The sequence below is a fragment of the Chiloscyllium plagiosum genome, unplaced genomic scaffold (assembly GCF_037043375.1).
Source record: "Chiloscyllium plagiosum isolate Xiang-an unplaced genomic scaffold, Cpla_swu_hap1 HiC_scaffold_29, whole genome shotgun sequence".
Taxonomy (NCBI): domain Eukaryota; kingdom Metazoa; phylum Chordata; class Chondrichthyes; order Orectolobiformes; family Hemiscylliidae; genus Chiloscyllium; species Chiloscyllium plagiosum.
The window spans coordinates 41,984,804-42,012,455 of NW_028270167.1; the positions used below are offsets into that span (position 1 = coordinate 41,984,804).

At 42.9% G+C, this 27,652-nt stretch overlaps 1 protein-coding gene across 12 annotated transcripts in view; it reads right to left on the minus strand.

The window, feature by feature from the left end:
- Nucleotides 1–1,950: 1,950 nt before the first annotated feature.
- The window catches only part of prdm10 (PR domain containing 10), a 241,471-nt gene continuing 215,769 nt past the window's right edge, over nt 1,951–27,652 (minus strand). For all 12 annotated transcript variants that reach the window (XM_087976537.1, XM_087976536.1, XM_087976538.1 and 9 more), the window contains 3 exons: nt 25,186–25,354; nt 9,785–9,885; nt 1,951–3,755 (listed from right to left, as the gene is read on the minus strand). In XM_087976537.1, the coding sequence (XP_087832663.1) occupies nt 3,576–3,755; nt 9,785–9,885; nt 25,186–25,354 (450 nt within the window). In that variant the 3' untranslated portion in view covers nt 1,951–3,575. The remainder of the gene's footprint in view (nt 3,756–9,784; nt 9,886–25,185; nt 25,355–27,652) is intronic.

Here is a 27,652-nt window from a genome sequence, read left to right on the forward strand (position 1 = left end):
TATTCTGAATTAAGCGGCCATTCAATTTGAAGACACTGATTCTGGCCCCATGCACTCACACACTTCAAGGTGTTAGGGATGTGACAGTGATTGGATAGCTCAAACCAACTGACCCTAAGATATGAGAAGGCAAACTGCACTCACATGACCAGCAACATGTAAACACTGGGCCAGATCCTCACTCTTGGGTTAAGCCCACCTAGCTATCAGGATTAATTTTCCTTAGAAGCTGTCTTTTTTTGGTGACTGCTGATGTAAACCATATAAATCAGTTGTACCCTTTTCTTTTTATGATTATTAAAGGGATTTGCCTGTGTTGAGATTGCACAAAGACAGGATATGTCAATACTGACGCATGATGATTCTGACCAACATTTACGGTCGAGACTCATTGGCCATCCTGTTTAGCTGCTATTCGATTTCTGCGTCAATGAGATGTTAGGGAATGAGCAGATAAAATTGCACAACTAAAAAGTACAGCCTGAGCCAAATGCTCATCTATAAACCAGTGACTATAAACTTGGGTGCCTTCCTGGCCACTGTCTCAAGACAAACCTCTTTCATCTTGCTCCAGGCTGAGTTTCCAATCCTGCTTCACTAAGACTGTTAACTGAAAAGTCCTAACTTCACCTTTCTCTGCACTTACTATATCTGATTCAACATGGAAACCTTTAGATACCTTAATCATCTCTCCATAAACTCAGCAAGCCATATTCTATCCAAATTGGGCTCCTTCATAACCACAATCCTCAGTAATCTACACCAATCCTGGTCCTTCCAACATTTGGTTCTTCCAATTATGGGTGGATGGCTCAGCATGGTGGCTCAGTAGTTAGCACTTCTGTCTTACAGTACCAGGGACCTGGGTTCGATTCCAATCTCGGGCGATCGTCTGTGTGGAGTTTGCACATTCTCTGCGTGGGTTTCCTCCAGGTGCTCTGGTTTCCTCCCACAGTCCAAAGATGTGCAGATTAGGTAAATTGGCCATGCTAAATTGCCCATAGTGTTCAGGGATGTGCATTAGTCAGAGGTAAATGAAGGGGAATGGGTCCGGGTGGGTTACTCTTCGGAGGGTTTGTGTGGACTTGTTGGGCCAAAGGCCCTGTTTCCACACTGTAGGGATTTTATGATATGATTTGAAATTTAAATCATTAACTTTCTTCCAAAGACACGTCCTCTACATTTTTGTATCCTCCTCCAACCTGGCTTCCTTTTGCCCCATCAATGGCAGATATATCATTTAGATCCTACACAGGAATTCTCTTTCCAAACAACTCCTCTTTAAGACCTTCCTTATGTTCCATTTCTGTGACCAAACATTTGGTCAGCCCTCCCAATCTCTCCTTTGTTGGCTCAGCCTCCATTAAATGCCTCTAAACGCTGTACCTCTAAACTAATATAAAGCCGCTTTATTAATACAATTTATTGAAATCTAGCAATGTGAAATACTTGATGCGCATCTCCCTGTGAAACTAAAAAGGATCGTAGAGAGGGATAATGTGTAACACCAGAGAAGAGTGAATTACAGATAGCACAGATCCATCCGATGAAACAGTGTATGGTTTTGGTTTTGCTCCTGCTCTATTGAATCAGTGACAGTCCATAATCGATTAAACACTGGCTGAAACCCAAGACCAAGACCAAATTTGTTCAACACAATGTTCGGACCTTGTTGGTTACGGACACAAGAGAAATAACTGACAATATTCCCTGTGACAGGTTCGATTTGACACTCTACAATGAGGGTGATGGAATGTTCAAGAGCCAGTCAACCCCAACCATTTTTGCAAGACATTGAAAGAACAAAGTTAAAAGATTGTTTAAAACTTTCAGGAGGGTAACAAATCACCCATTCTTCTCCCCTTCTCAGGGATGTCAGAATAATTTGAGTTTCCAAGTTTAAAGTAAAAAGGCTCCAATAGTGACAAAGTTCAATAAAAAGAAACACTGTTTAAACATTCTTCAAAGTTTTATCTTGGTGACATCATGTTGGCATTTGGTGGATTATCATCCACAATAAATACTTAGTTGGCTATTATTTATGCACTTGTTCATTTTTTTTACTAAGTAAATGTCTTGATATTTGAAACTTAAAACAAAGTCTGTTGTAATGTTTTGCAATTTTGAGACCACAGTAAGTGCTAATAGTAATTAGGGTAATTGATATCTCAAACCATGGGCAGACACAACTGGAGTTAATTGAGGAGTAAGCTACGAGAAATCATATATCAGTGAAATTGTCACACAGACCAAACATCTTAGCAGTAATTAACAGTGGAAGTGTAACCATCTTAGTCCCTATTTATTGAAAGGAGCAGACAAGCAGCTGATAGAAGTCCTGGCTCATTCTTAGTGCATCAGAATCAAGTTTCATTTCCAGCACATCAACACTCGTCTTGTATCACTATACAGCAATTCTGCAAAACAAAATCCCAATGACACCTGGGGAGATTTCACTTTTCAAAATGGTGTGCCAAAGCAGTGCAATTCAAAGAGATCTGATTCTGGATTTCTGCCCCTGCCCACTCCCCTGCAGTATCCTGACTCCTTCCTCATTTTGGAGGAGAAGCAGCAACGGGGCAGGATGAGTGCTGGGGAGAGGAGCACTGTCTGGTTTATACTTTTATTGATCTTTAAACACTTGTTTGTAGAGCAGTTTCTCTAATGATACAACCACAGAAATTTACAGTGAACTTAAACTCTTAAATAATAAAGCATTAAAATCTCATTCACAAACTTTTCCACCTTAGTCTGTTTGTAACAGGTGAACAGAGGGTGCCTTTTCCCGTGTGCATGCACTGGGCTGCCAGTGTGCTTGCTGTAATTGTGTCAGTTTTGAGTTAATTGGATTGTTCTCATCCCTCTACAGTTATAGAAAAACAGACCTAGAGAAGAACACAAGCCGTATACAGAGCTCTCTTTCTCTCAGCTTGAGAACACATACAATCCAGTAATACTTTTCCTGGTATTCTTCAGTTACAACCTTGCCTGAACACTGTATCTCACTGACAGTGTTCATGTTTCAAGAACCCAGCCTGCTGTCCTTCCACCTTTCCAGCTTTACAAGAATCCTGGTGGATCATAGCAAATTTTCAGCATGAAACCCCTGATTTATGTCCTCCGGGAGTTCACCTGGAGTCTAGTCTCTTGTAGACATTCCTGGTAGTTTGGTGACATACAGCTCACTTGGCCAAAGGTGATCAGATGAGGGTTTGTGAACAGAGCTGGTCACTTCATCGTTCTTTCCCCATGTTTTTGCTTTCCATTTCCTTCAAGTAATTTCTTTAAAAACTGGGTTTGATTCCTAAGCAATGCCATTCTTGGCACCATCTGGCTGAGCCCACACTATCAATGTGAAAAACCCTAATCTCCTGATTCTTGCTAATAATGCTTCACTCAGAGGGTTAGGTGATGCCGGGAGGGTATGATATGTGGAAGGGAAAAGCTGTAAGCACAACAGTCTCTGCGCTGTTCTCTCTCTCTTTCTGTTTATAAAATGCATGCCACAAGTTGTAACTCCACACCCAGTGGGGTCAGTATGAATTTGGAGAGGATTTCTTTCTGGTAAATAACTGCTAAGGTTTTGTGATTGGCACCTCAGTACTTCCATTCCCACTTGCTGTTGAGGTAATGATGAATTGTGCATTTGGCTGCTGTAGGGTGGTGTCAGTCTGTGTCTGAGGCACACCTAATCGTACTGCAGCATTCTGCTTCACATCCAGCTCAGGCTGACCTTCTGATATCACATAGTGGGTCTGAAAAAAAAAACACGTCAAAGGTTATGAATTTCCACTGAATATCTTTCCTGCTAGAATACGTAACATGCACTCCACTGCCTCACCATCATCACAATGCCTTTCCAACATCAAGACTTGGATAAACTGAAAAATCCTTCTGTTCAGTGTTGTGAAGACTGAAGCCCTTGACTTTGGTTTCTATCAGAAATTCCACTCCTCACTATAGACTCCATCCCTCTCTCTGGCAATCAGCTGAGGCAAAATAGAGGTGGAATAAAAGGGCGCAGTCACAGGCAATTGAGGTGGTGTGTAGTCAATCCACATAGTGCGTAAAAATAATAACAGGTAATTACATCAGGGATTGCAATGATCCCAATATTAATTGGGGGCTAATCATAGTATAAAGGGTTCAGAGGGAATAGATTTTTTTGAAATGTATTCAGGAGAACTTTTTATACCAACATGTAGATGGTCCTACAAATTGCAGTGCTGGACATAATGCTGGGAAACAAAGCTGGACAGCTAACAGTGAGGGCAGCGTTTTAGTGATAGCGAGCACAACACTCTACGTTTTAAGTTTGTTGTGAAAAAGGAAAAAGATAGCAAAAACATAGGGGTCAGGTAGATTTTATTAAAATTAGGCAGGATCTGGCCGCAATAGATGGGGAAGAGCTCTGTGAGGGTAAATCTATAGCATAACAACGAAAGGCATTCAAAAAGTACTGGGGAGAGCACAGGCCCAACATGTTGGATGCTGAGGAATATTCGGGACTGAATAAAAAGGAAAATTGGGATATATTACAAGTACAAAGGAGCAAAACAATGGCAGCCCTGGTGGTGTATAGAAAGTGCAGAGGGCAAGCTCAAGAAAGCAATGAGGAATGCAAAGAGGCAGAAGCAGGTAGGCAAGATTAGGGAGAAACAATATCAAAAATTGCTGGAAAAACTCAGCAGATCTAGCAGCATTTGAGGAGAGAAAGCAGAGTTAACATTTCAGGTACAGTGACTGCTCTTCACAACTGATTGTAGCTCGGAAAAGATTGGTATATATGCTGAAGCGGGCAGGGGGAACAAGAGGGAGTAAATGATAGGTGGAGATAAAGCTTAGAGAGAGAGAGAAAAACAGTTGGGCAGACAAGGGAATGGATAAAATTCAGCCTGGGAGAATGAATAGCTGCCAATCAGAACCATTACTGACTGACAAGGAGATGTTAGAAGTAGCAGCCCATGTGACAACAAGACCTGGTGTGTGGGGGTTGAGGTAAGCACATGGGAAAAGGTGCTTAGGCCCTAAAATGACAACTCGATATTGATTACAGAAGGTTGCAGGGTTCCCTTGTTCTTCCAGCTCGCACTGAGCCTCACTGCAGCACTGTAGCAAGCCCAAGACCGAGATGTTGGCCAGGGAACATGATGATATTTTGAAACGGCAGGCAGCTGAAAGCTCAGGGTTATTTTTGTGACAGACTGTAGGTATTCTGCAAAGTGATCTCTCAATCTACACTTTGTCTCCCCTGTGTAGAGGAAACCACATGATGAACAGCGAATACAGTAGACGAGATTGAGTGAAGACCAGGTAAATTGCTGCTTCACCTGGAAGACTTTTTCACACAGAGGGTGGTGTGTGTATGAATGAGCTACCACAAGAAGTGGTGGAGGCTGGTACAATTACAACATTTAAAAGGCATCTGGATGGGTATATGAATAAGAAGAGTTTAGAGGGATATGGGCCAAATGCTGGCAAATGGAACTAGATTAATTTAGGATATCTGGTCAGCATGGGCTAACGGGTCTGTTTCTGTGCTGTACAGCTGTGTATGTCTGGGGCATTGGATAGGGAGGAGGTAAACAGGCACATGTGACGTCTGCTGTGATTGCAGGGCAAGGTGCCGTAGAACTGTGGAGAGGTGATGAGAATGGACCACAGTGTCCCAGCAGGAATGGTCCCTGCAGAAAGCTGACAAGGGAGGGGAGGGGAATATATGTCAGGTAGGGCACCCCACTGGAGGTGGCAAAAATGGCAGCTAATGATCCTTTGGATGTGGTGGGATCCTTTGCTGGTGGGATGGTAGGTGGAGCTTATCGCTGTTGTGTGAGCAGAGAGAGGGAATGAGGGCCGAAATGCAGGAAATAGTTGGACACAGCTGAGGGCTTTATCAACCATGGTGGTGGGTAATCCTTGGTTGAGGAAGGAAGTCAATATTCTGGAGGCCCCTCCCATCTAAGTTGGCATCATCAGAACAGATGCGACGGAGATGGAGGAACTGGGAGCAATAAACAGTCTTTACAGGAAGCAGTGTGAGAGGGTGTGTAGTCTGGCCAGTTTATCCCCAGAAATGGAAACAGAGATGTCAAGCAAGGGAGGAGTAAGAGATAAACCAGGTGAAGGTGAGAACAAATTGGAAATTGGAAGTGAATTTGTTGAATTTATTCCGTTCCAGATATGAGAGGGAAGCAGCATTAAAGATACCATTTGTTTCTGATTTTCAGCACAGTTTCTTTGGGTTTTTCTTAAGATTAGGGAGAATCTGAAGATCTTTCACAAGTGTATCGAAGGAAGGGAATAACCAGGGAAAGAGTAGGGCACTTTAAGCATCAAAGGGGCAATCTGTGTGTGAAGCTGAAGGACATTGGCAAAATGTTAAGTGAGTACTTTACATCTGTCAGTACTTGGGTTAAGAACGGTGCAAGTAAAGAATTCATCAAGATGGACTGTGGAGTTCTTGAATGGATTGATATAAGAAGCTGAAGGTTTTGGCGGATTTAAAAATAGATCACCAGATCCAGATGAGTTACATCCCAGACTGCTTTGGAAGATGAGAGAGGAAATTACAAATTGTCTCTGGCCACCAGAGAGGTTCCAGAAGAGTGGAAGGCAGCTAATGTGGTTCCACTAAAAACAGACCAAGAGAACGATAGACCAGTGAGTCTAACATCAGTGGTAGACATCATTTGGAGACCACGGTGTTGGACTGGGGTGTACAAAGTTAAAAATCACATAACACCAGCTTATAGTCCAACAGGTTTAATTGGAAGCGCTAGCTTTCGGAGCGCCGTTCCTTCATCAGGTGGTTGTGCAGGACACAATTGTAAGACACAGAATTTATAGCAAACGTTTACAGTGTGATGTAACTGAAATTATACATTGAAAAATACCTCAATTGTTTGTTGAGTCTTTCATCTGTGCGAATACCATGATAGTTTCATTTCTTTCATGTGTAATTCACAAAACATTTATTTTTAAAAAAGGTTACATTTTCAGGTTAACTGTAACAATTGGTGTTAGCTAGACAATATGTTGAAGGTGTTAGCCCCTGTGTTCTCTGCCTGTGCCATAATGTTTAGACTGATTCTAATCTAAAAAGTGAGTCTTGCATGAATTCATGCAGTTTTTGACCAAAGTACAATGTAACAATGTAACTAATGTAACTCTGCAAATTCACCCCACAAACGCATATGTATATGCGTGCATGTGGGTCTGTGTGTGTGTGCGTGTGTGTGTGTGTCTGTCTGTTGGGGTGGGGGGTTGTGAGTGTAAGAGAGAGTGTCTATGTATGTGTATGTGAGTGTAAAGTGTCTTAAGTCTGTGAGGGGGTGCATGTGAGTGTGGTGTGTGTGTCTGGAGGAGAGAGAGAGGGAGAGAGAGAGAGAGAGTGTGTGTCTGGAGTGGGGGGCAGACACACACACTCCTATTCCAACAGACACACACAGTCTCACTCACACATGCACCCCTCACAGACTTAAGACACTCTACACTCACATACACATACATATACACTCTCTCTCTCTCTCTCACACTCACAACCCCTTACCACAGACAGTCAGTCAGTCAGTCAGACACACACACTTAAGACCCACATGCATTATACTTTGTACATTATACTTTGCTCAAAAACTGCATAAATTCATGTAAGACTCTGTTATCTCACTTTTTAGATTAGAATCAGTCTAAACATTATGGCACAGGCAGAGAACACAGGGGGTTAACACCTTCAGTATATTGTTGAAACTTTATTGCTGGAACAGCACAGCAGGTCAGGCAGCATCCTGGGAACAGGAGATTCGACGTTTCGGGCACAGGCCCTGGATGCTGCCTGACCTGCTGTGCTGTTCCAGCAATAAAGTTTCAACTTTGATCTCCAGCATCTGCAGACCTCACTTTCTCCTCGAAACCTTCAGTATATTGTCTGGCTAACACCAATTGTTAGTTAACCCAAGAATGTAACTTTTAAAAAAAAGTTTTGTGATTTACACGTGAAAGAAGTGAAACTATCACGGTCATTCTTACAGATGAAAGACTCAACAAACAATCAAGGTATTTTTCAATGTATAATTTCAGCTACATCACACTGTAAACTTTTGCTATAAATTCTGTGTCTTACAACTGTGTCCTCCACAACCACCTGATGAAGGAGCGGCGCTCCGAAAGCTAGTGCTTCCAATTAAACCTGTTGGACTATAACCTGGTGTTGTGAGATTTTTAACTCACTGGTAGAATCACTATTCGAGAAATAGTCAAGGGGAAAATTAATCTCCATCTGGAAAGAAAAGATTTGATTGGGGATAGTCTCTATAAAACATTAGTTCAGCCCCTGATTACAGTACTGTACACTCTGAGTACCCCACCATAGGAATGATGTCAAAACCATACAGGGCTCAGAAATAGATTAAGATAGCACCATGGTTGAAAGATTTCAGATACATGAGAAATCTGGGTCAGCATGGATTTCTCACCTCTTCAAAGTTTGGGTGAAGATTTCTCACCTCTCAACAGCGAAGGTTAAGAGGAGATTTCATAGGAATCATAAAGATATTGTCTCTGGACCAATAATCAGTAATCACAAATTTAAAGAAACTTGATGAAATGATTTAAGAAAATATTGTACAAGTTTTTATGGCCTGTAATACATTACTTAAGGACAGCAACAGTAAATTCCAACTACATTGAAATCAGCAATGGCTAAACATTGAGAGAGAAAAGATTGAGTGCGTTCTGGAGAAAGGGCAGTGGGATTAATTGGAAAGTGACACCATCAAGCTCATACAGAATCAATGAGCTCTTATCTGTGTTGTAACAAAAACTTTTCAGAAACTAGTAAAACACAAGAAATAAAGGCAGATTATAATGATCTCGAGTCTCCTCTGCTATCCATTATGATTACGGCTGATCTGCTTCAACTCTACATTTTCGTCTACTCTCCATATCCTTTTATTCCCCAAGAGATAAGTAATTAGTCTTTCTCAGTCTCAAACAATGGATTTCAAATACTCATAATCCTGTAGAATGAAGAAATGTCTCTCATCCCAGTCCTAAATGACTGATCCCTTCCCCTGAATCTGTACCTTCATGTTCTGGATTCCCCAGCCAAACAATCCCTGTGAAGTCCCTTCAGAATCGTTAAAATTTCAATGAAATCACCTCGCAATTTTTCTACACTCTCAAGAATATTGACCCAATTTACTTAGCATCTCATCATTGGAGAAACCCCTTATTCCAGCAATCAATTCAGTAAACCTTTGCAGACTGCCTGCAATAGAAAAATATCATTCCTTAAATACAGAGACCAGGTATGGTCTCACCAATGCCCTGTACTATTGTAGCAGGAGTTGTTTTATTTGTTCTCCAATTTCTTTACAAGTCAAGTCAACATGCCATTTGTTTTTATAATTGCTTGATGCACCTGTATGTTCCTTGTATTCCATATATGAGCATGCTCACGTCTCTGAATACCCACACTTACAAGATTTACATCTCTTAAAAATAAAATGTGTATTCCTTCTTACAATCAAAGTAAATAACCTCAAACTTGCCCACATTTTACTGCATCTCCATCTTGCTTTCCTCTCCCTGAACTTGTGTATATCTCATTACAAACTCTGTGACCTCCTCACAGCTTACATTTGCACCCAGCTTTGTACCTTTGGCAATTTAGTTTACAATCACCAAAGGGAGAATGTCCTACTTACAACTCTGAAGGAGAAGCATGCACCTCAATATCACAAGCTGTCACATTCTGAAGATGTTGCCCTGAACCAAATAAACTTACCTGTGTCACAGCTTTCACCTGGCCACTGTTTACTGTTGCTACAGGACCTTCTGCGATAACATACTGGGTCTGAGGAATGGTCATCATCTGAATCTCAGAGGCTGCAAAAAGAGAAAATTTGTTTAAAAGAGAAAAACAGAAATTTGTGGAGAAGCTCAGCAGTCTAGCAGTAACTGTAAGAAGAAAGCAAAGTTAATGTTTTGAATCTGTTGACTCTTCATCACAACTGTTCAACTGTTAACTAGGAATAAGTGGTAATTATTGAACAGGTTAGGGAAGGAGTGGTAAGCAGATAAGTTGAAGCAGAGCCGAGAGAGACAGAGAGAAGATATATGAATGGATTGGTATACGAGGAGATTACGCATTACAGGCCAGAAGACTGGAAAAGCTGAATAAATGAAAATAAGAGCTAAGAGAAGGAGAAAATGGGATGGTTGTGCTGAATGTATCCCATATAATGTGATAATGCACCTAAAGAGTAGGTGAGAATGGGTGATTGTGCTAAAAGCAACTCATGTCATAAGAGGACCAGGTGTGGAGGTGGATAAACGTGGAAGGACAGAATTGGGCTCTAATCAACGTTGAGTCCTATGCATCTACATTGTCCCATCAAACAATCCCAGGACATGTACACCACAGGTACATACAGAGTAAATCTTGCCGTTTATATCTTAATACAGCTCACACCCAGATTGTATACGCACTTCAAAATTCATTTTTAATTTGTTTTGATTGAAAAATAGCTTTTTTCTCAGATGGTCATTTATTATAAAAATCTCTGAAATTTGATGAATGACAAAAAAACCAAATGTGACAAGATGACAATTTTTGTCTGCAGAATTATGAGGATCCTGAATGCTCTGCCTGGAGAAAAATTCAATTTTGACTTTCAATATCTAAAGAGGAACATTTTGTAGCCTAAAGCAAAAGGGCAGTGAAGTGAGATTAGCTGAGCTCCTCTTGCAGAAAGGTAGTGCAGAGAGAATGGGCTGAAACAATTTCACAATTTAGCTACTCACTGACCACAAATGGAGTTACAATTGAAACATCGGGTTGCATGTTGGGATTTCTGAAGGTAAGAAACAAAAATTGTATAAATTGGGATTTTTTTTAAAAGAAGATCTGGATCATATTTATTTGCTGTGACCAGAACAATCATTCTTCCATTTCCTGTTTGGAAAGGAACAAGTGTAACAGTCCCCACTCTAAAAGCCTCAATGCTCAGGACTCTCAAACAAATGTTAATTGAGATTATAATCTTAGACACTGTATTCCCATCATATTCCCAATAGGCCAACATCACACGAGCAGGGAGGCAGCTGGAATGGCAATAAAAGTCTAGATTGACTTTAGAGTTAGAGATTGAAGGGGTCAAGTAGTTCAGGGTTAAAGCTTTGGTCATATTATCAGTAATAGCAAAGCAAGCAGGAATCACAGATGTACAAACGAGATAACAAATGTACACAGCTAACAAATGAGACACACAGACAGTAAAAGTAAGTAGCATAGAAGCCACACTATCAACAGGATAGTATTGGCCTTGGGCAAATACTGATAATTTTAATGAAAACTGTGGAAGAACAGCAGATAATGTAAGATACCTGGACACAAAGGTGTGAGAGTTGCAATATATATATTATAATGTTTTCTATAAAATTTGAATTGTCAGGAGACCCAGCAGAGTGCGTTTTAAACTTAACAGTGATGAGGCTGGCACTCTCTCTGTGTTCACTTGAAATGAATAATCGTTATCTCTTCCCTGAAGTCCTTTATCAACTTCTACAATAATAGATGTGAAGATGATCTGATGACAGCACCAAAAATGTTGTGCATGAAGTGTGTAAATTAGTATGGGAGGTTACTTATTTGACTACCTTTTTCAATTTCTCACTCTTTTTGTGAATATTTGTGTTCAAAATAAATTATTCTTTTTACTAATTTTCTATGAATCCAACTTTTTGATTAACTTTCTCCCTTTCTTTTCAAAAGAGCAGTATAAATAATACCCAAGAAAACTCGCAATATTTTAAACTGGCACTGAAAACCGACTGCCAAACAAGAATGTGGGAATTAATTGAAAGGGAAGAATTGAATGGCTACTTAAGGAAGTGGCGAATTGAGGAGAATTAAAGGAATGGCATATGGAGGGAATGTGGAATTGAGAGGGTATTGAAGGAGTGGGGAATTCAGGAGTTATGAAGGGAGTGGAGAATGGAGAGGAACAGAGGGAATGGGGAATGGAGAGGTTCAGAGGGAGTGGGGAATGGAGAGGTTCAGAGGGAGTGGGGAATGGAGAGGAACTGAGGGAGTGGGGAATGGAGAGGTTCAGAGGGAGTGGGGAATGGAGAGGTTCAGAGGGAGTGGGGAATGGAGAGGAACTGAGGGAGTGGGGAATGGAGAGGTTCAGAGGGAGTGGGGAATGGAGAGGTTCAGAGGGAGTGGGGAATGGAGAGGTTCAGAGGGAGTGAGGAATGGAGAGGAACAGAGGGAGTGGGGAATGGAGAGGAACAGAGGGAGTGAGGAATGGAGAGGAACAGAGGGAGTGGGGAATGGAGAGGAACAGAGGGAGTGGGGAATGGAGAGGTTCAGAGGGAGTGGGGAATGGAGAGGAACAGAGGGAGTGGGGAATGGAGAGGAACAGAGGGAGTGAGGAATGGAGAGGTTCAGCGGAGGTGGGGAATGGAGAGGAACAGAGGGAGTGGGGAATGGAGAGGTTCAGAGGGAGTGGGGAATGGAGAGGTTCAGAGGGAGTGGGGAATGGAGAGGAACAGAGGGAGTGAGGAATGGAGTGGAACAGAGGGAGTGGGGAATGGAGGGGTTCAGAGGGAGTGGGGAATGGAGAGGAACAGAGGGAGTGGGGAATGGAGAGGAACAGAGGGAGTGGGGAATGGAGAGGTTCAGAGGGAGTGGGGAATGGAGAGGAACAGAGGGAGTGGGGAATGGAGAGGAACAGAGGGAGTGAGGAATGGAGAGGTTCAGCGGAGGTGGGGAATGGAGAGGAACAGAGGGAGTGGGGAATGGAGAGGTTCAGAGGGAGTGGGGAATGGAGAGGTTCAGAGGGAGTGGGGAATGGAGAGGAACAGAGGGAGTGAGGAATGGAGTGGAACAGAGGGAGTGAGGAATGGAGTGGAACAGAGGGAGTGAGGAATGGAGTGGAACAGAGGGAGTGGGGAATGGAGAGGTTCAGAGGGAGTGGGGAATGGAGGGGTTCAGAGGGAGTGGGGAATGGAGAGGAACAGAGGGAGTGGGGAATGGAGAGGAACAGAGGGAGTGGGGAATGGAGAGGAACAGAGGGAGTGGGGAATGGAGAGGAACAGAGGGAGTGGGGAATGGAGAGGAACAGAGGGAGTGGGGAATGGAGAAGAACAGAAGGAGTGGGGAATGGAGAGGAACAGAGGGAGCGAGGAATGGAGTGGTACAGAGGGAGCGGGGAATGGAGAGGTTCAGAGGGAGCGGGGAATGGAGAGGTTCAGAGGGAGCGGGGAATGGAGAGGTTCAGAGGGAGTGGGGAATGGAGAGGTTCAGAGGGAGTGGGGAATGGAGAGGAACAGAGGGAGTGGAGAATGGAGAGGAACAGAGGGAGTGGGGAATGGAGAGGTTCAGAGGGAGTGGGGAATGGAGAGGTTCAGAGGGAGTGGGGAATGGAGAGGAACAGAGGGAGTGGGGAATGGAGAGGAACAGAGGGAATGGGGAATGGAGAGGAACATAGGGAGTGGGGAATGGAGAGGAACAGAGGGAGTGGGGAATGGAGAGGAACAGAGGGAGTGAGGAATGGAGTGGTACAGAGGGAGCGGGGAATGGAGAGGTTCAGAGGGAGCGGGGAATGGAGAGGTTCAGAGGGAGCGGGGAATGGAGAGGTTCAGAGGGAGTGGGGAATGGAGAGGTTCAGAGGGAGTGGGGAATGGAGAGGAACAGAGGGAGTGGGGAATGGAGAGGTTCAGAGGGAGTGGGGCATGGAGAGGTTCAGAGGGAGTGGGGAATGGAGAGGTTCAGAGGGAGTGGGGAATGGAGAGGAACAGAGGGAGTGGGGAATGGAGAGGTTCAGAGGGAGTGGGGAATGGAGAGGTTCAGAGGGAGTGGGGAATGGAGAGGAACAGAGGGAGTGGGGAATGGAGAGGAACAGAGGGAGTGGGGAATGGAGAGGAACAGAGGGAGTGAGGAATGGAGTGGTTCAGAGGGAGTGGGGAATGGAGAGGTTCAGAGGGAGTGGGGAATGGAGAAGTTCAGAGGGAATGGGGAATGGAGAGGTTCAGAGGGAGTGGGGAATGGAGAGGTTCAGAGGGAGTGGGGAATGGAGAGGAACAGAGGGAGTGGAGAATGGAGAGGAACAGAGGGAGTGGGGAATGGAGAGGTTCAGAGGGAGTGGGGAATGGAGAGGTTCAGAGGGAGTGGGGAATGGAGAGGAACAGAGGGAGTGGGGAATGGAGAGGAACAGAGGGAATGGGGAATGGAGAGGAACATAGGGAGTGGGGAATGGAGAGGAACAGAGGGAGTGGGGAATGGAGAGGTTCAGAGGGAGTGGGGAATGGAGAAGTTCAGAGGGAATGGGGAATGGACAGGAACAGAGTGAGTGGGGAATGGAGAGGAACAGAGGGAGTGGGGAATGGAGAGGTTCAGAGGGAGTGGGGAATGGAGAGGTTCAGAGGGAGTGAGGAATGGAGAGGAACAGAGGGAGTGGGGAATGGAGAGGAACAGAGGGAGTGGGGAATGGAGAGGTTCAGAGGGAGTGGGGAATGGAGAGGTTCAGAGGGAGTGGGGAATGGAGAGGTTCAGAGGGAGTGGGGAATGGAGAGGTTCAGAGGGAGTGGGGAATGGAGAAGTTCAGAGGGAATGGGGAATGGACAGGAACAGAGTGAGTGGGGAATGGAGAGGAACAGAGGGAGTGGGGAATGGAGAGGTTCAGAGGGAGTGGGGATTGGAGAGGTTCAGAGGGAGTGAGGAATGGAGAGGAACAGAGGGAGTGGGGAATGGAGAGGAACAGAGGGAGTGAGGAATGGAGAGGAACAGAGGGAGTGGGGAATGGAGAGGTTCAGAGGGAGTGGGGAATGGAGAGGTTCAGAGGGAGTGGGGAATGGAGAGGTTCAGAGGGAGTGGGGAATGGACGGGTATGAGAGTTTTGGGTAGTGAGATGGACCAAGTTTTTCCACAAGAGCATGAGAGTTCTTCTTCATATCTGGGTCAATAGCTACCTCTAAACTAAAGACACTAAAATAGATTATTTGATCATTATCTCTTTGCCATTTCAGAGCGACCCTATGTTAGTTCTTATGTTTCTATATTACAATAGTCACTACACTTTCTATGTATTTGAGTGAGTCTTTGCAGACTTGAAATCTGGTTCAGATGTTGCCAGGCCTGCTGAGTTTCTTCAGCACCTTTTAAACTTTCTGCAATATAATCTGTTCAAGTTTAGGGACACAGGAAATCAAAGGAGTAGACTGTTCAGCCCAACAGGTCTGCTGTGCTATTCAATAAGATTATGGCTGAACTTCTACCTCAACACCATTTTCACACTGTCCCCATGCCTTTTGATAGAGCTATAAAATCATACAGCACGGAAACAGACCCAGAATCAGTGGGGATTTGGGAAAAAGCTTTTACACTCAGGTGGTGGATATTTAAAGTGCACTGCCTGGCAGTGGAGGCGGGAAAGCTTACAATCTTCAAAAGATATTTGGATGAGTACTTCAAATATCATAACATTCAAAGATATGGGACAAGTATACGAAATTGGGATTAGCACACTTTTAGTGATAGTTATATCAGTACAGACTTGGTAGGCCAAAGAGCCTTTTCTGTGCTGTATGAATCAGTCCAACTAGTCCACACTGATTATGTTCCCAAACGAAACTAGTCCCACTTTCCTGTGTTTGGCCCATGTCATTCTAGGCCTTGTCTATTCATGTATTATCCAAATATCTTTTCAATGTTGTAACTGTATCTGCATCTACCACTTCCTCTGGCAGTTCATTCCACATATGAATGAGGTGATACTATGGCTTCAGGTGGTGTGTTTTGTCCTCGTGTTTTTATGAGGCCAGGTTGAGACAGAGGTGAGGAGCAGTTTGCTCCAAGCCAATAAAGTAAACAGTTTGTGAGGTCTTGTGGGATTTTAAAAAAAACGTTGGAACAATAGAAGCAGCAAGAATGGGTGGGGTCAAACTTCCATGGAACCAGGATTTTAGTTTAACTTACAGTATCTGTTGAAGTTTAGAATCTGGTATACATCTCTCGGTGCTACAGCAACACATTTGAGTTCTCTCTGTTTCTCACACAGAGTTTTCTCTTGATGTTCTTTCTTCCTGGACTGGAGAATTGCATGCGAGACAATCTATTTTACTGAATTTGCCTTTGCCAAGGGTGGCATAAAGTCATAGAGTGTTTGTGGAATGTTACTATTTTGCAACAATTGCTGTTTAGTGGTCAAATAATCTATTCTTCTGTTATGTGTTCCAGCAGAGTTTAATTCCAATTATTTGTTTTTGTTTATAGTTTAACTATGGTTTAAGAATAAAGTGTGTTTTGTTTCAGGCCTGATAGTTTGACCAATTGAGTTGCATCCGGAAAATAACAAAATAAGAGAAAGTTTGAATCTAGATGACGTTTGTAATATGTTTTGAAGGAGTTTAGTCTAGTCGATAACACAAACCACCTTCTGTGCGAAAATCTTGCCCCTCAGGTCCCTTTTAAATCTTTCTTCTCCCACTTTAAAAATATGCCCTATCATTTTGAGCTCCCCAACCCTCGGAAAAATGATTTTACCACTCAGCTTACTATGCCATTCATGATTTTATTGCAGAATCTATCAATCTGTCTTGAACATATCAACAACTACATTTCCACAGTGCTCTGGGGGAGAGAATTTCCAAGATTTACCACCATTTGAGTGAAGAAGTCGTCCTCATCCCACTCTTAAATGGCCTCTTATTCAAAGACGATGTCTCCTGGTTCTAGTCCCTCCAAACAGGGGAAAGATCTTCCCTACATCTACTCCATCAAATCCTCTAAGAACCTGGTTTCAATGAGATCCCTTCTCATTCTTCAAAAATTGAAAAAATACAGATGCAGACTTCTCAGTCTCTCCTCTTAGGACAATGCTGCCACCCTGGGATTCAGCGTGGTGAATCTTCATTGTATTCTCTCTATGGCAAGTATATCCTCCCTCAGGTAAGGCCAGAAGTATACAGAGTATTCCAGGTGTGGTCCCACTGAAATTCTGTATTGCTGTACTCAAATTCTCCTTAATCAATGCCAAATACCACTGACCTTCCTAATTGCACCCTCATGTTAGTTTTCAGAGACTTATGAACCAAGAACAACCTGATCCCCTTCAGACATTAAGACTTTCCAATCTTTCATCATTTAAGAAATGTTCTGCATTTTCATTTTCCTGACCAATGTGGATAACTTCACATTTTTCCACGCTGTTTTGCGTCATCAGTAAATTTGGAAATATTATTTTGATACCCAAATCCAAATCATAAATATCAATGTAACTACCAATTGCCCAAGCACTGATTCTTGCAGTACCTCACTTGGCTCAGCCTGCCAACCAGTTTATTCCTACTGTTTTTATTTGTCAAACAGTTCTCAACCTATGCTATTATATTCACCTCCAATCCTATATGCTCTTATTTTAACAACTTATTGCATTGGATCTTGTCAAAAGTTTTCTGAAAATCTAACTGGACCATATCTACTAGTTCTCCCTTATCTATTCTGCTAATCATATCCTCAGAAAACCCCAATAGGTTTGTCAACCATGAACTAAAAGCAGAATTCTGCAGAAGCTGGAATTCTAAATTTAAATAAAAATGCTGTAAAACTCAGGAGGTGTGGCATCGTCTGCAGAGAAAGAAAAAACAAAATTTGTGTTTTCTTTGAAGTTGCCGATTGATCATCATATCCTTTAACATAGTTTCCCAAATTATCAAGGTCAATGCCTCTCACATCTTTATAATTTCCTCTGCTTAGATTAAAAACCCTAGTTTTTGGTTGAGCTGTATCACTTTCAAATTTAATTTCCAACCACATTATGTTTATGATTCCTGAAAAGCTCATTTACAACAAGCTTATTATTAGCCCTTTTCCATTGTACAATACTAGATCTAAAATAATCTGTTATGTTGAGCAACCAGCTAGAGAATGTTTTAGAAAACCATCTGAGACACATTCCAGCAATTTGTAATCAACAGCATTAATGATTATTGGGTTAACCAAGATTGAAGTCCCTCACAATTACAGTTTCGCCATGTTGCAATCACCTCTAATTTCATGACTAAAATCGTAGCTAAAAATGTGTTGCTGGAAAAGCGCAGCAGGTCAGGCAGCATCCAAGGAACAGGAGAATCGACATTTCGGGCATAAGCCCTTCTTCAGGAATAGGAAGAAGGGCTTATGCCCGAAATGTCGATTCTCCTGTTCCTTGGATGCTGCCTGACCTGCTGCGCTTTTCCAGCAACACATTTTCAGCTCTGATCTCCAGCATTTGCAGTCCTCACTTTCTCCTGACTAATATCTTACCCTACATTTTCATTTCTGCTTCATGGCCTGGAAACAACTTGCACCAATCTTTGCTATGTTTTTTGCTCCACCAAAACTAATTCTACATTCTGAGCTTCTGATCCAAGATTCTCTCTCACTAATGTGCAAACCTCACCCTTTAACAGTACCACTCTCCCTTTCCTATTTCACCTATAAACAACTCCCACAAATCTTTGCTGCCTTTGCTGATTCTACTCCACCCACCCAAGCTAATTCCTGATCTTCTGATCAAATATCCTCTTTCACTAATATGCTTATTTCCTTCTTTATGAACAGTGCCACCCAACCTCTTTTTCCTTTTCACCTATCCTTCCTAAAGGGTGGACCCTATTGAATACAGGTATTCATATCCTAATGTATGTCACCTGAAACCACATCTCCATGATGGCATTAAGATAGTACCTGTTTACCTCTATTTGTGCTGTCACTTCATCTACTTTGTTGTGAATGCTCTGACCATTCAGATGGAATGCCTTTTACTTTTATAACATATTTCCATACTTTAATCAACTCCCCGTTTCGCTTACTGGTTTCATTCTACTATTACCAACTTTTTTTTTTCCTATTTGAATTCTCTCTCCAGTTTCCATTGCCTTGACAAGATACTGTAAATCTTCCCCAATAGTATTAGCAAATTTCTCTGTACAGATATTTGGCCCAGTACTGCAATGTCTGATGTCACTGGTCTTTCTTGCAGTTTATCAGTTTTCCCATTTTATCTCGAGCACCTAACACCAGGGACAGGTTCAAGCCTGCACTGCCTTTTTTTGTTCCTTGTTTCCAATTGGATATAGTCCTCAGGGTGGGATCTGGCAAGAGTCCTGTACAAGCATGTATATGAGGCAGCCTGCCTTGGAATTAAAACACAAGATGTCTGATAGGAAATAAATAGTCTGTTCAAGCCTTTAATTAAAAAGAAAATGACAACATCTTTGAACAGAGTTACACCAAGGCCATGAGTACCCCATACCAGACAGTACTGATAAGGACATGTCTCTAAAATAGACCAGTAACTAATCCTAGCCCTCATTAATGAAACATAACCGCACTGCCGAAACGCACGTTATCCCAGAACTACCTGTACTCGGGAAATTACAGACCAGATGCTCCCCTAAGCGACTGTCTGCATCATCCAAATTAAGTACAAGTTGCAGATAATCTGATCAGCATTCATCACTGTCAGACTGGTTCAGTGTAGCACTTGACCCTGTGTGTATTATTACGCATCTCTGGAGCTGGTGGGACTCAAACCCAGGTCTCCTCTCTCAGAGGTATGGACATTACTGCTGTGCCACAAGACCCGTTTTACTTGATCCTCTGAGTAGACGTGCTAATGTAAAACCTTTGCATCCGATCTAGGTTAGCACTTCATATAGAGTACTGAGGCACTGTTGCACTATTGCAAGTGTTAATGTTTTGGCTATGATATTGAAGCAATAGTTCATTCTGATGGTACAGGTTGATGACATGGATTGAAAAATTGGTGAAGAGGTAGGAGACAGAGAGCAGGGATAATGGCTATACACAGCAGAGGGTTGTTTGTGAGCAATCTGTACTGGCTCCTTAGCGATGGTGTAACCTTCTTGACATGCTTAAAATGATTGGTTAGAAGGAAATAATTTTCTCTGTGGTGTTGTCCAGATTAATTAACATTAATTCATTTGCGGTGAAGTCAAGAAGCATTTCATCAGTCAGACTTCAGTAAAATGCCACCAAGAAAGCTGTTGAGGCTGTGATTAGTGAAGCATTTTATAAAAGAAACTGTTGGAGTTTTGTTGGCCGAGAGTACCATGAAAGCACACTTTAGGAATGATGTGAAGGCATTGGAGAGACAAGGTTTACAGGAATGGTTCCAAGCATGAGACACTCAGTCATAAGGATTGATTGGAGAAGTTGGGGTCATTTTCTTTGGGGAAGAGAAGATTAAGAGGAGGTTTTAAACATCACGAGAGATTTGAACAGAGTTGTTAGGAAGATACAGTTCCTGTTCATAAAAGGATCGCGTGTAACAGTGCATAGATTTCAAGTATTTTCCAAACGAAGCAAATGCAAAGTGAGAAAAAAATCCTTTTTCATACAGATTTGAATGCTCTGGAAGTGCGAGGAGACAGGTTCAAAAGAGGCATTCAAGAGGGAACTGGATGATCATTCAATAGAAACAATATGGAGGGCTACACGGAAGACAAGAGACTGGCACCAAATCAAAATGCTCAGACATGATAAATCAAATGTTCAGACATGATAAATCAAATGGCTTCCTTTGCACCATAGTAATTCTGTGAATCTGGCAGGCATGCATCTATTCAACGACAGAACACGTTCAAAGGACGAAATGACCTTTTGCAGTTCATGTGTTCTTTGATGAAATTCTTTTTCAGCATTCTGACACATGTAACCTTGAGATACACTCAGATACTCTTAGTTTTTGGTGAAGAGGTGGAGTTATGTTTGTGGAATGAGTAATGAGAACTAGAGTGAAATTTTGGAGTTCAGGGAAACTCAGCTGAGAAAAGAAGGGTGATTGTGCAGAACGGGAGCAAAGACCAAGCAGCTCAAGAGGGAGCTTCAATGTGAGACTGGCAAAACTGAAGAATTGTGATCCCTGCGAGATTTAATGATATTTGATAATGCACTAGGTTATTAATGTACAGAGGAACTGCTGAGAACTCAATGGGATCTGCCATGCTCACATTTGCCATTTGATGTGCACTGCATGATGTTCGGTCACTTATTTATTACATGTTTAATTGTGAGTGTTAGAACTCCAGATCACTGACCACTTCCCCCCACTCCAGGTCATCATCACACAGAGGTCCCTGACTCTCCCCACTGCAAATTTCCTCAGATCTGGGTTAATTTACATGCACTCTGTGGAGCTATGTACAGTTATTCAAGGGCAGGACACGTTGCACGTCAGACTAGATCAGCTTGTTTCGGTCACACTGACTACACGTTAGCTTCTTGGCTGCCACAAAGAGAAGGTTGGCGTTAGCCAATCTCTGAGCATGGCAAAACCTGTGACAAGACAAAATTCTCACTGACAACCGTGGGCACGGTGGCACAGTGGTTAGCACTGCTGCCTCACAGCGCCAGAGACCCGGGTTCAATTCCCGCCTCAGGCGACTGACTGTGTGGAGTTTGCACGTTCTCCCCGTGTCTGCGTGGGTTTCCTCCGGGTGCTCCGGTTTCCTCCCACAGTCCAAAGATGTGCAGGGTCAGGTGAATTGACCATGCTAAATTGCCCGTAGTGTTAGGTAAGGGGTAAATGCAGGAGTCTGGGTGGGTTGCGCTTTGGCGGGTCAGTGTGGACTTCTTAGGTTGAAGGGCCTGTTTCTACACTAAGTAATCTAAGTAAACCTGCGGGGGTTATTCTGATAAAACCACATGTAAGAGTTGACTTTGAAGTTTAGCCAAATGGACAAACCTAATAATGAAAAGATTCCAGTCACATCCAAAACCTGAAAAGTCAATCTGAAACATAAAGGCTCCGCATGGTTGATGTCGCCATTCTCCAAGAGGCAGACAAGGCCAACCAGAATAATTTACTTTAGATTTCTTGACTTGTGAAACGGTTTTCCTGCTGTCATAATCCTACAGAACTCTTTCCTAAGCCTGGACTCCAGATGGTGCCAGCTGTTGTACACAGTGGGTTGGGTTGAGACATAACTTGAGCCCTCGATGTGAGTTGGTCCTTAAAAAGTGTCAAATTGTAACCTGAAAACTGATTTTCAGTCGTCACTCTAGCAATCAGACACAATGGACAGAATGGCCTCATCCTATGCTGTGACCTTTCTTTGATTCGATATTGCCCTGATATGGAGCAGTAATTCTCCCAACCATAGGCCATATCTGGATTGGCTGGTTCCCTCTGAAAATGTTCTCCCTTTCTACCTAGTGCCGTTACTGGACCAGTGAGGAAACTATGTTTAACTGTGATGACTTGTTATATACCAGGTTAGTGGTATAGAAGACAGTGAAGAAGATTATTTAAAATTACAAAGAAATCTTGATCACCTGAGCCAACAGGCCAAGGAGAGGCAGATAATTTGGATAAATGCAAGATGTTAATATACATAAATGATCTAAAAGAGGGCACTGTTGGTATGATCAGCAAGTTTGCAGATGACACGAAGATTGATGGAGTAGCAGAAAGCATAAGGGACTGTCAGAGAATTCAGGAGGATATAGATAGACTGGAGAGTTGGGTGGAAAAGTGGCAGAAGGATTTCAATCCAGACAGATGTGAGGTGATGCATTTAGGCAAGTCTAATTCTAGAGCAAATTATACAATGAATGGAAGAGCCTTGGGAAAAATTGATGGGCAGAGAGATCTGGGAGCGCAGGTCCATTGTACCCTGAAGATTGCTGCACAGGTGGATAGAGTGGTCAAGAAGGCATATAGTATGCTTGCCTTCATTAGACGGGGTATTGAGTATAAGAGCTGGCAAGTCATGTTAAAATTGTACAAGACATTGGTTCGGCCGCACTTAGAATACTGTGTACAGTTCTGGTCGCCACATTACCAAAAGGATGTGGAGGCTTTGGAGAGAGTGCAGAGAAGGTTTATGAGGATGTTGCCTGGTATGGAAGGTGCTAGCTATTTTCACTAGAAAAAAGAAGATTGAGGGAGGACCTGATTGAGGTTTACAAAATCATGAAGGGTCTGGACAGGGTGGATAGAGACAAGCTTTTTCCCAGGGTGAAGGATTCAATAACCAGAGGTCATGCTTTCAAGGTGAGAGGTGGAAAGTTTAAGGGGAATACACGCAGCAAGTATTTCACACAGAGGGTGGTGGGCATTTGGAACGCATTGCCAGCAGAGGTGGTAGAGGCAGGCACGGTAGATTCATTTAAGATGTGTCTGGACAGATGCATGAGTAGGTGGGGAGCAGAGGGATACAAATGCTTGGGAATTGACCGACAGGTTTAGACAGTAGATTTGGATTGGCTCAGGCTTGGAGGGCCAAAGGGCCTGTTCCTGGGCTGTAAATTTTCTTTGTTCTTTGTGTTGCAATATGGTAAAACGAACAAGGGCAGGAGTTATACAGTTAATGTTAGTGCCTGGGAAGTATTGTTGAACAAAGAGTCCGAAGGGTTCAGGTTCATAGTTCTTTGAAAGTTGTGTCACAGGTAGACAAGGTGGTTAAAAAGGCATTTAGAACACTTGCCTTCATTGCTCAGACCATAGAGTATAGGAATTGGGCATCATGTCGCAGATGCACAGGATGTTGGTGAGGCTTCTTTTGCAGTACTGTATACAGTTCTGGTCGCCGTGCAATAGACTGTTTTCACTGAGTTTGAGGGGCGATTTTATAGAGATTTATAAAATCAGAAGGGGCACAGACAAGGTGAATAGCAATGGTCTTTTCCCTAGGGCGGGGAGTTCAAAACTAGAATGTATATTTTGAAGGTGAGGGAGAAATATTTATAAGGGACCTGAGGGGTGGCACGGTGGCTCAGCGGTTAGCACTGCTGCCTCACAGCACCAGGCACCCAAGTTTGATTCCTGCCTCAGACAACTGTCTGTGTGGAGTTTGCACATTCTTCTCGTGTCTGCGTGGGTTTCCTCCGGGTGCTCTGGCTTCCTCCCACAATCCAAAGATGTGCAGGTTAGGTGAATTGGCCATTATAAATTGCTCATAGTGTTAGGTGCATTAGTCAGGAGTAAATGTAGGGTAGGGGAATGGGTCTGGGTGGGTTACTCTTTGGAGGGTCGGTTTGGACTTGTTGGGCCAAATGGGCCTGTTTCCATACTGTAGGGAATCTAAAAAAAAACCTTTCCTACACAGGGGATGGTTCATATGTGGAATGAACTGCTAGAGAAAGTGGTTAATGCAGGCACGCTTACAAAATGTAAAAGACAATTGAACAGGTATATGAATAGGAAAGGTTTAGAGAGATATGAGCAAATGCAGGCAAAACGTTTAGTTTGGGAAATTTGGTCAGCATAGACGTGTTTGACCAAAAGGTCTGTTTCCGTGCTGTATGGCTCTATGATTTGAAAGTGCCCATGTGTCTCCCATTTGTCTACTTTTTAAAAATGTTACTGGTCCCTAAACAGATTATAACATAAATCTGGTGGTAAGACCAGGATCGTAACAATTCCAAATGATCACAAAGCACTACCCAAACAGCAGCAAGTTCCCCAGTTGTCTTGGTCCACATTCTTTGCTCATCCAACAAAAGGGGATAAACTGCTAAGTCTACAAAATGGCAGTGGCAGAAAAGGCCTTTGAGATTGTTAAGGACAAATAGAGAACTGAATAAAGGCTGACATGGTAGAGAGCACCTATTCATTTGCACCAATGTCCTCAGGAAGAGAAACAATTTCTACAGGATATCTAGGTAAAGATCCGCTACAGACAACAGATCATAGTGATTATAATGAAGTCAGCCAGATGGATCTTATGAATGAGTTCCCTGATGGAGCTGTTAATCTGGTTCAATCAGGGACCCCTGGCTGACAGATAAAAACAGCATTGTCAGACATGCTCATAATGTGATTGCTGACTCTGTGGGAGCTGGATCAGTGACAACGACTTTCCACGGGTAAAGAAAGGGTGACTTGGTGATGGGATATTCGCCTCTGCGGAGTTCTTTCACAGATTTCAGATCCAATTCAGTTAAATTAACTCTGCCTCACCTATCCTCACTACAGTTCTGAAAATTTCTGGCAGCATTTGAGAGACTTATGAACAATTGGTTCTGAGTAATTATGGTTGACTAAGTACTCTGAACAGACAATTTCTAACGAGCAGAAATTATACTTTTAATTTACCAGATTGTACAGTTAGTGTGTTGGTTATATACAGAACATGGCTGGGTCTCTGTTTGCTTGAACTATGACAGCCACTTACAGTAGTTGCGAAAGGATCCCCAGGTGCTAGGAAGGTATGTATGCTGTACAGAAGCTGCTGGTTGTTGCTGTAACACTGGATTTTGTGTTGATGTTCCACCTTGTATCTGAGAAGGACTGAGTTCTTGGGGAGGCTGCGCAGAAGGGCTCAGTGGCTGACCTCCTCCAGCCTATAATCAAAAACACATTTCCAAGAGAATGAGAACAAACAGTTAACAAACAGATATTGTTACACAATCTAAAGCAGTGTTCATAATACTGAGAATACACTTTCATTTAAGTTTGTTACATTCTGGACCCAAGTAGGCTGTGATAGAGGCTGGAGGGAACTCTTGGGAACAAACAGATCAACAAAATCCTGAGTACTAAGATATATGGCTCTATAGTATATAATGTTTTGAAGAACACGGAATAATCGGAAACTTCTGAACTTCAACTCTAAATGCTTGAGAATTTAAAAAACTAACAACCACTGTGTTGCTCAGTATAAACAGATCCTGTTTATACAACATTTCTCACCCCTGAACATTATAAATTGTAAAGTGTGGCTGCTGCCAGAGCGAGGTCAGATCAATAACATTCACTTTCAGATTCAGCCCTGAGGACTGCTGAGTCCTCCATCCTCAGACTGATATTACCGAGCATCCTTCAGACTTAGATATTTCCATTTCTTTTCACAACACTGGAACGAGTCAATTCCTGGTCACTTTTCTGGGAAGACAATCACATGGAGGATGATGTTTCATTGCATCATGAAACTTTGGAGTCAGATGCTTTCAAGTCAAGTTGCCGAGGTTTCCCTTAGCTATTTTAATGGACTAGAACAATGAAAGACTCTTCAAATGTGCATGGAAGAATATTCTGATGAATTGGGTGTCTGAGAACCCGCTGGGCTTGCTGGGAGGGCAGAAATTAATTATGGAGCACATTCCCTTGGACTTTTTTTTACAAACATGGTGCACCACACAACTGACCATTTTTATAAGACATGGCAGCCCTACTTGAGTTATTTGGAAATAGATTTGTCAGTTGTCTTAACTAGGGCATTTGTTTAACCAGGATGGTTAGATTTGTCAAGCCCTGGGCCCTGGAGGGGTCTCCTGAGTTAACACTGGTATATATACAATGCTCCAGTTCCTTTGTTTGGAAGCTTTGCGCAGAGCATAGCTGTTCTGTATTTTGTGGGGTTTTGTTGTTTTTTTTGCTTTTCTTTTTTTGGTGTTGCTTTGCACAGTGTTAGGGTTTGTTTTGTATTAGAGGGTAGGTTAATAGTTAGGAGACAGTAGTTGTATCGTAATTTGTGTTTTTTTCTTTTTATTATACTGATATTTGTTATTGATTGTTCAAAGTTTGTGAGAAGATTTGTAGATCGGGTGCTCGTTGTTGTGGTTCTGTTCGCCGAGCTGGGAATTTGTGTTGCAGATGTTTCGTCCCCTGTCTAGGTGACATCCTCAGTGCTTGGGAGCCTCCTGTGAAGCACTTCTGTGTTGTTTGCTCCGGCATTTACAGTGGTTTGTCTCTACCGCTTCCGGTTGTCAGTTCCAGCTGTCTGCTGCAGTGGCCGGTATATTGGGTCCAGGTCGATGTGTTTGTTGATTGAATCTGTGGATGAGTGCCATACCTCTAGGAATTCCCTGGCTGTTCTCTGTTTGGCTTGTCCTATAATAGTAGTGTTGTCCCAGTCGAACTCATGTTGCTTGTCATCTGTGTGTGTGGCTACTAAGGATAGCTGGTCGTGTCGTTTCGTGGCTAGTTGGTGTTCATGGATGCGGATTGTTAGCTGTCTTCCTGTTTGTCCTATGTAGTGTTTTGTGCAGTCCTTGCATGGGACTTTGTACACGACATTGGTTTTGCTCATGCTGGGTATCGGGTCCTTTGTCCTGGTGAGTTGTTGTCTGAGTGTGGCTGTTGGTTTGTGTGCTGTTATGAGTCCTAGTGGTCGTAGTAGTCTGGCTGTCAGTTCAGAAATGTTCTTGATGTATGGTAACGTGGCTAGTCCTTTGGCATGTCCTCATTCCATTGTCTTTCCCTTAGGCATCTGTTGATGAAATTGCGGGGGTATCCGTTTTTGGCGAATACATTGTAGAGGTGTTCTTTTTCCTCTTTTTGCAGTTCTGGTGTACTGCAGTGTGTTGTGGCCCTTTTGAAGTGTCTTGATGCAACCTCCTTTGTGTGTGTTGGGGTGGTTGCTTTCGTAGTTATTGATTGTATTTTTCAATAATATCTCTGAACACTATGAGCAATTTAGCATGGCCAATTCACCTGACCTGCACATCTTTGGACTGTGGGAGGAAACCGGAGCATTCGGAGGAAACCCACGCAGACACTGGGAGAAAGTGCAAACTCCACACAGTCACCCGAGGCTGGAATTGAACCTGGCACCCTGGTGCTGTGAGGCAGCAGTGCTAACCACTGAGCCACTGTACGGATTCCTGTAGAACATCACTAGTCATGGACATCCAGTCTGA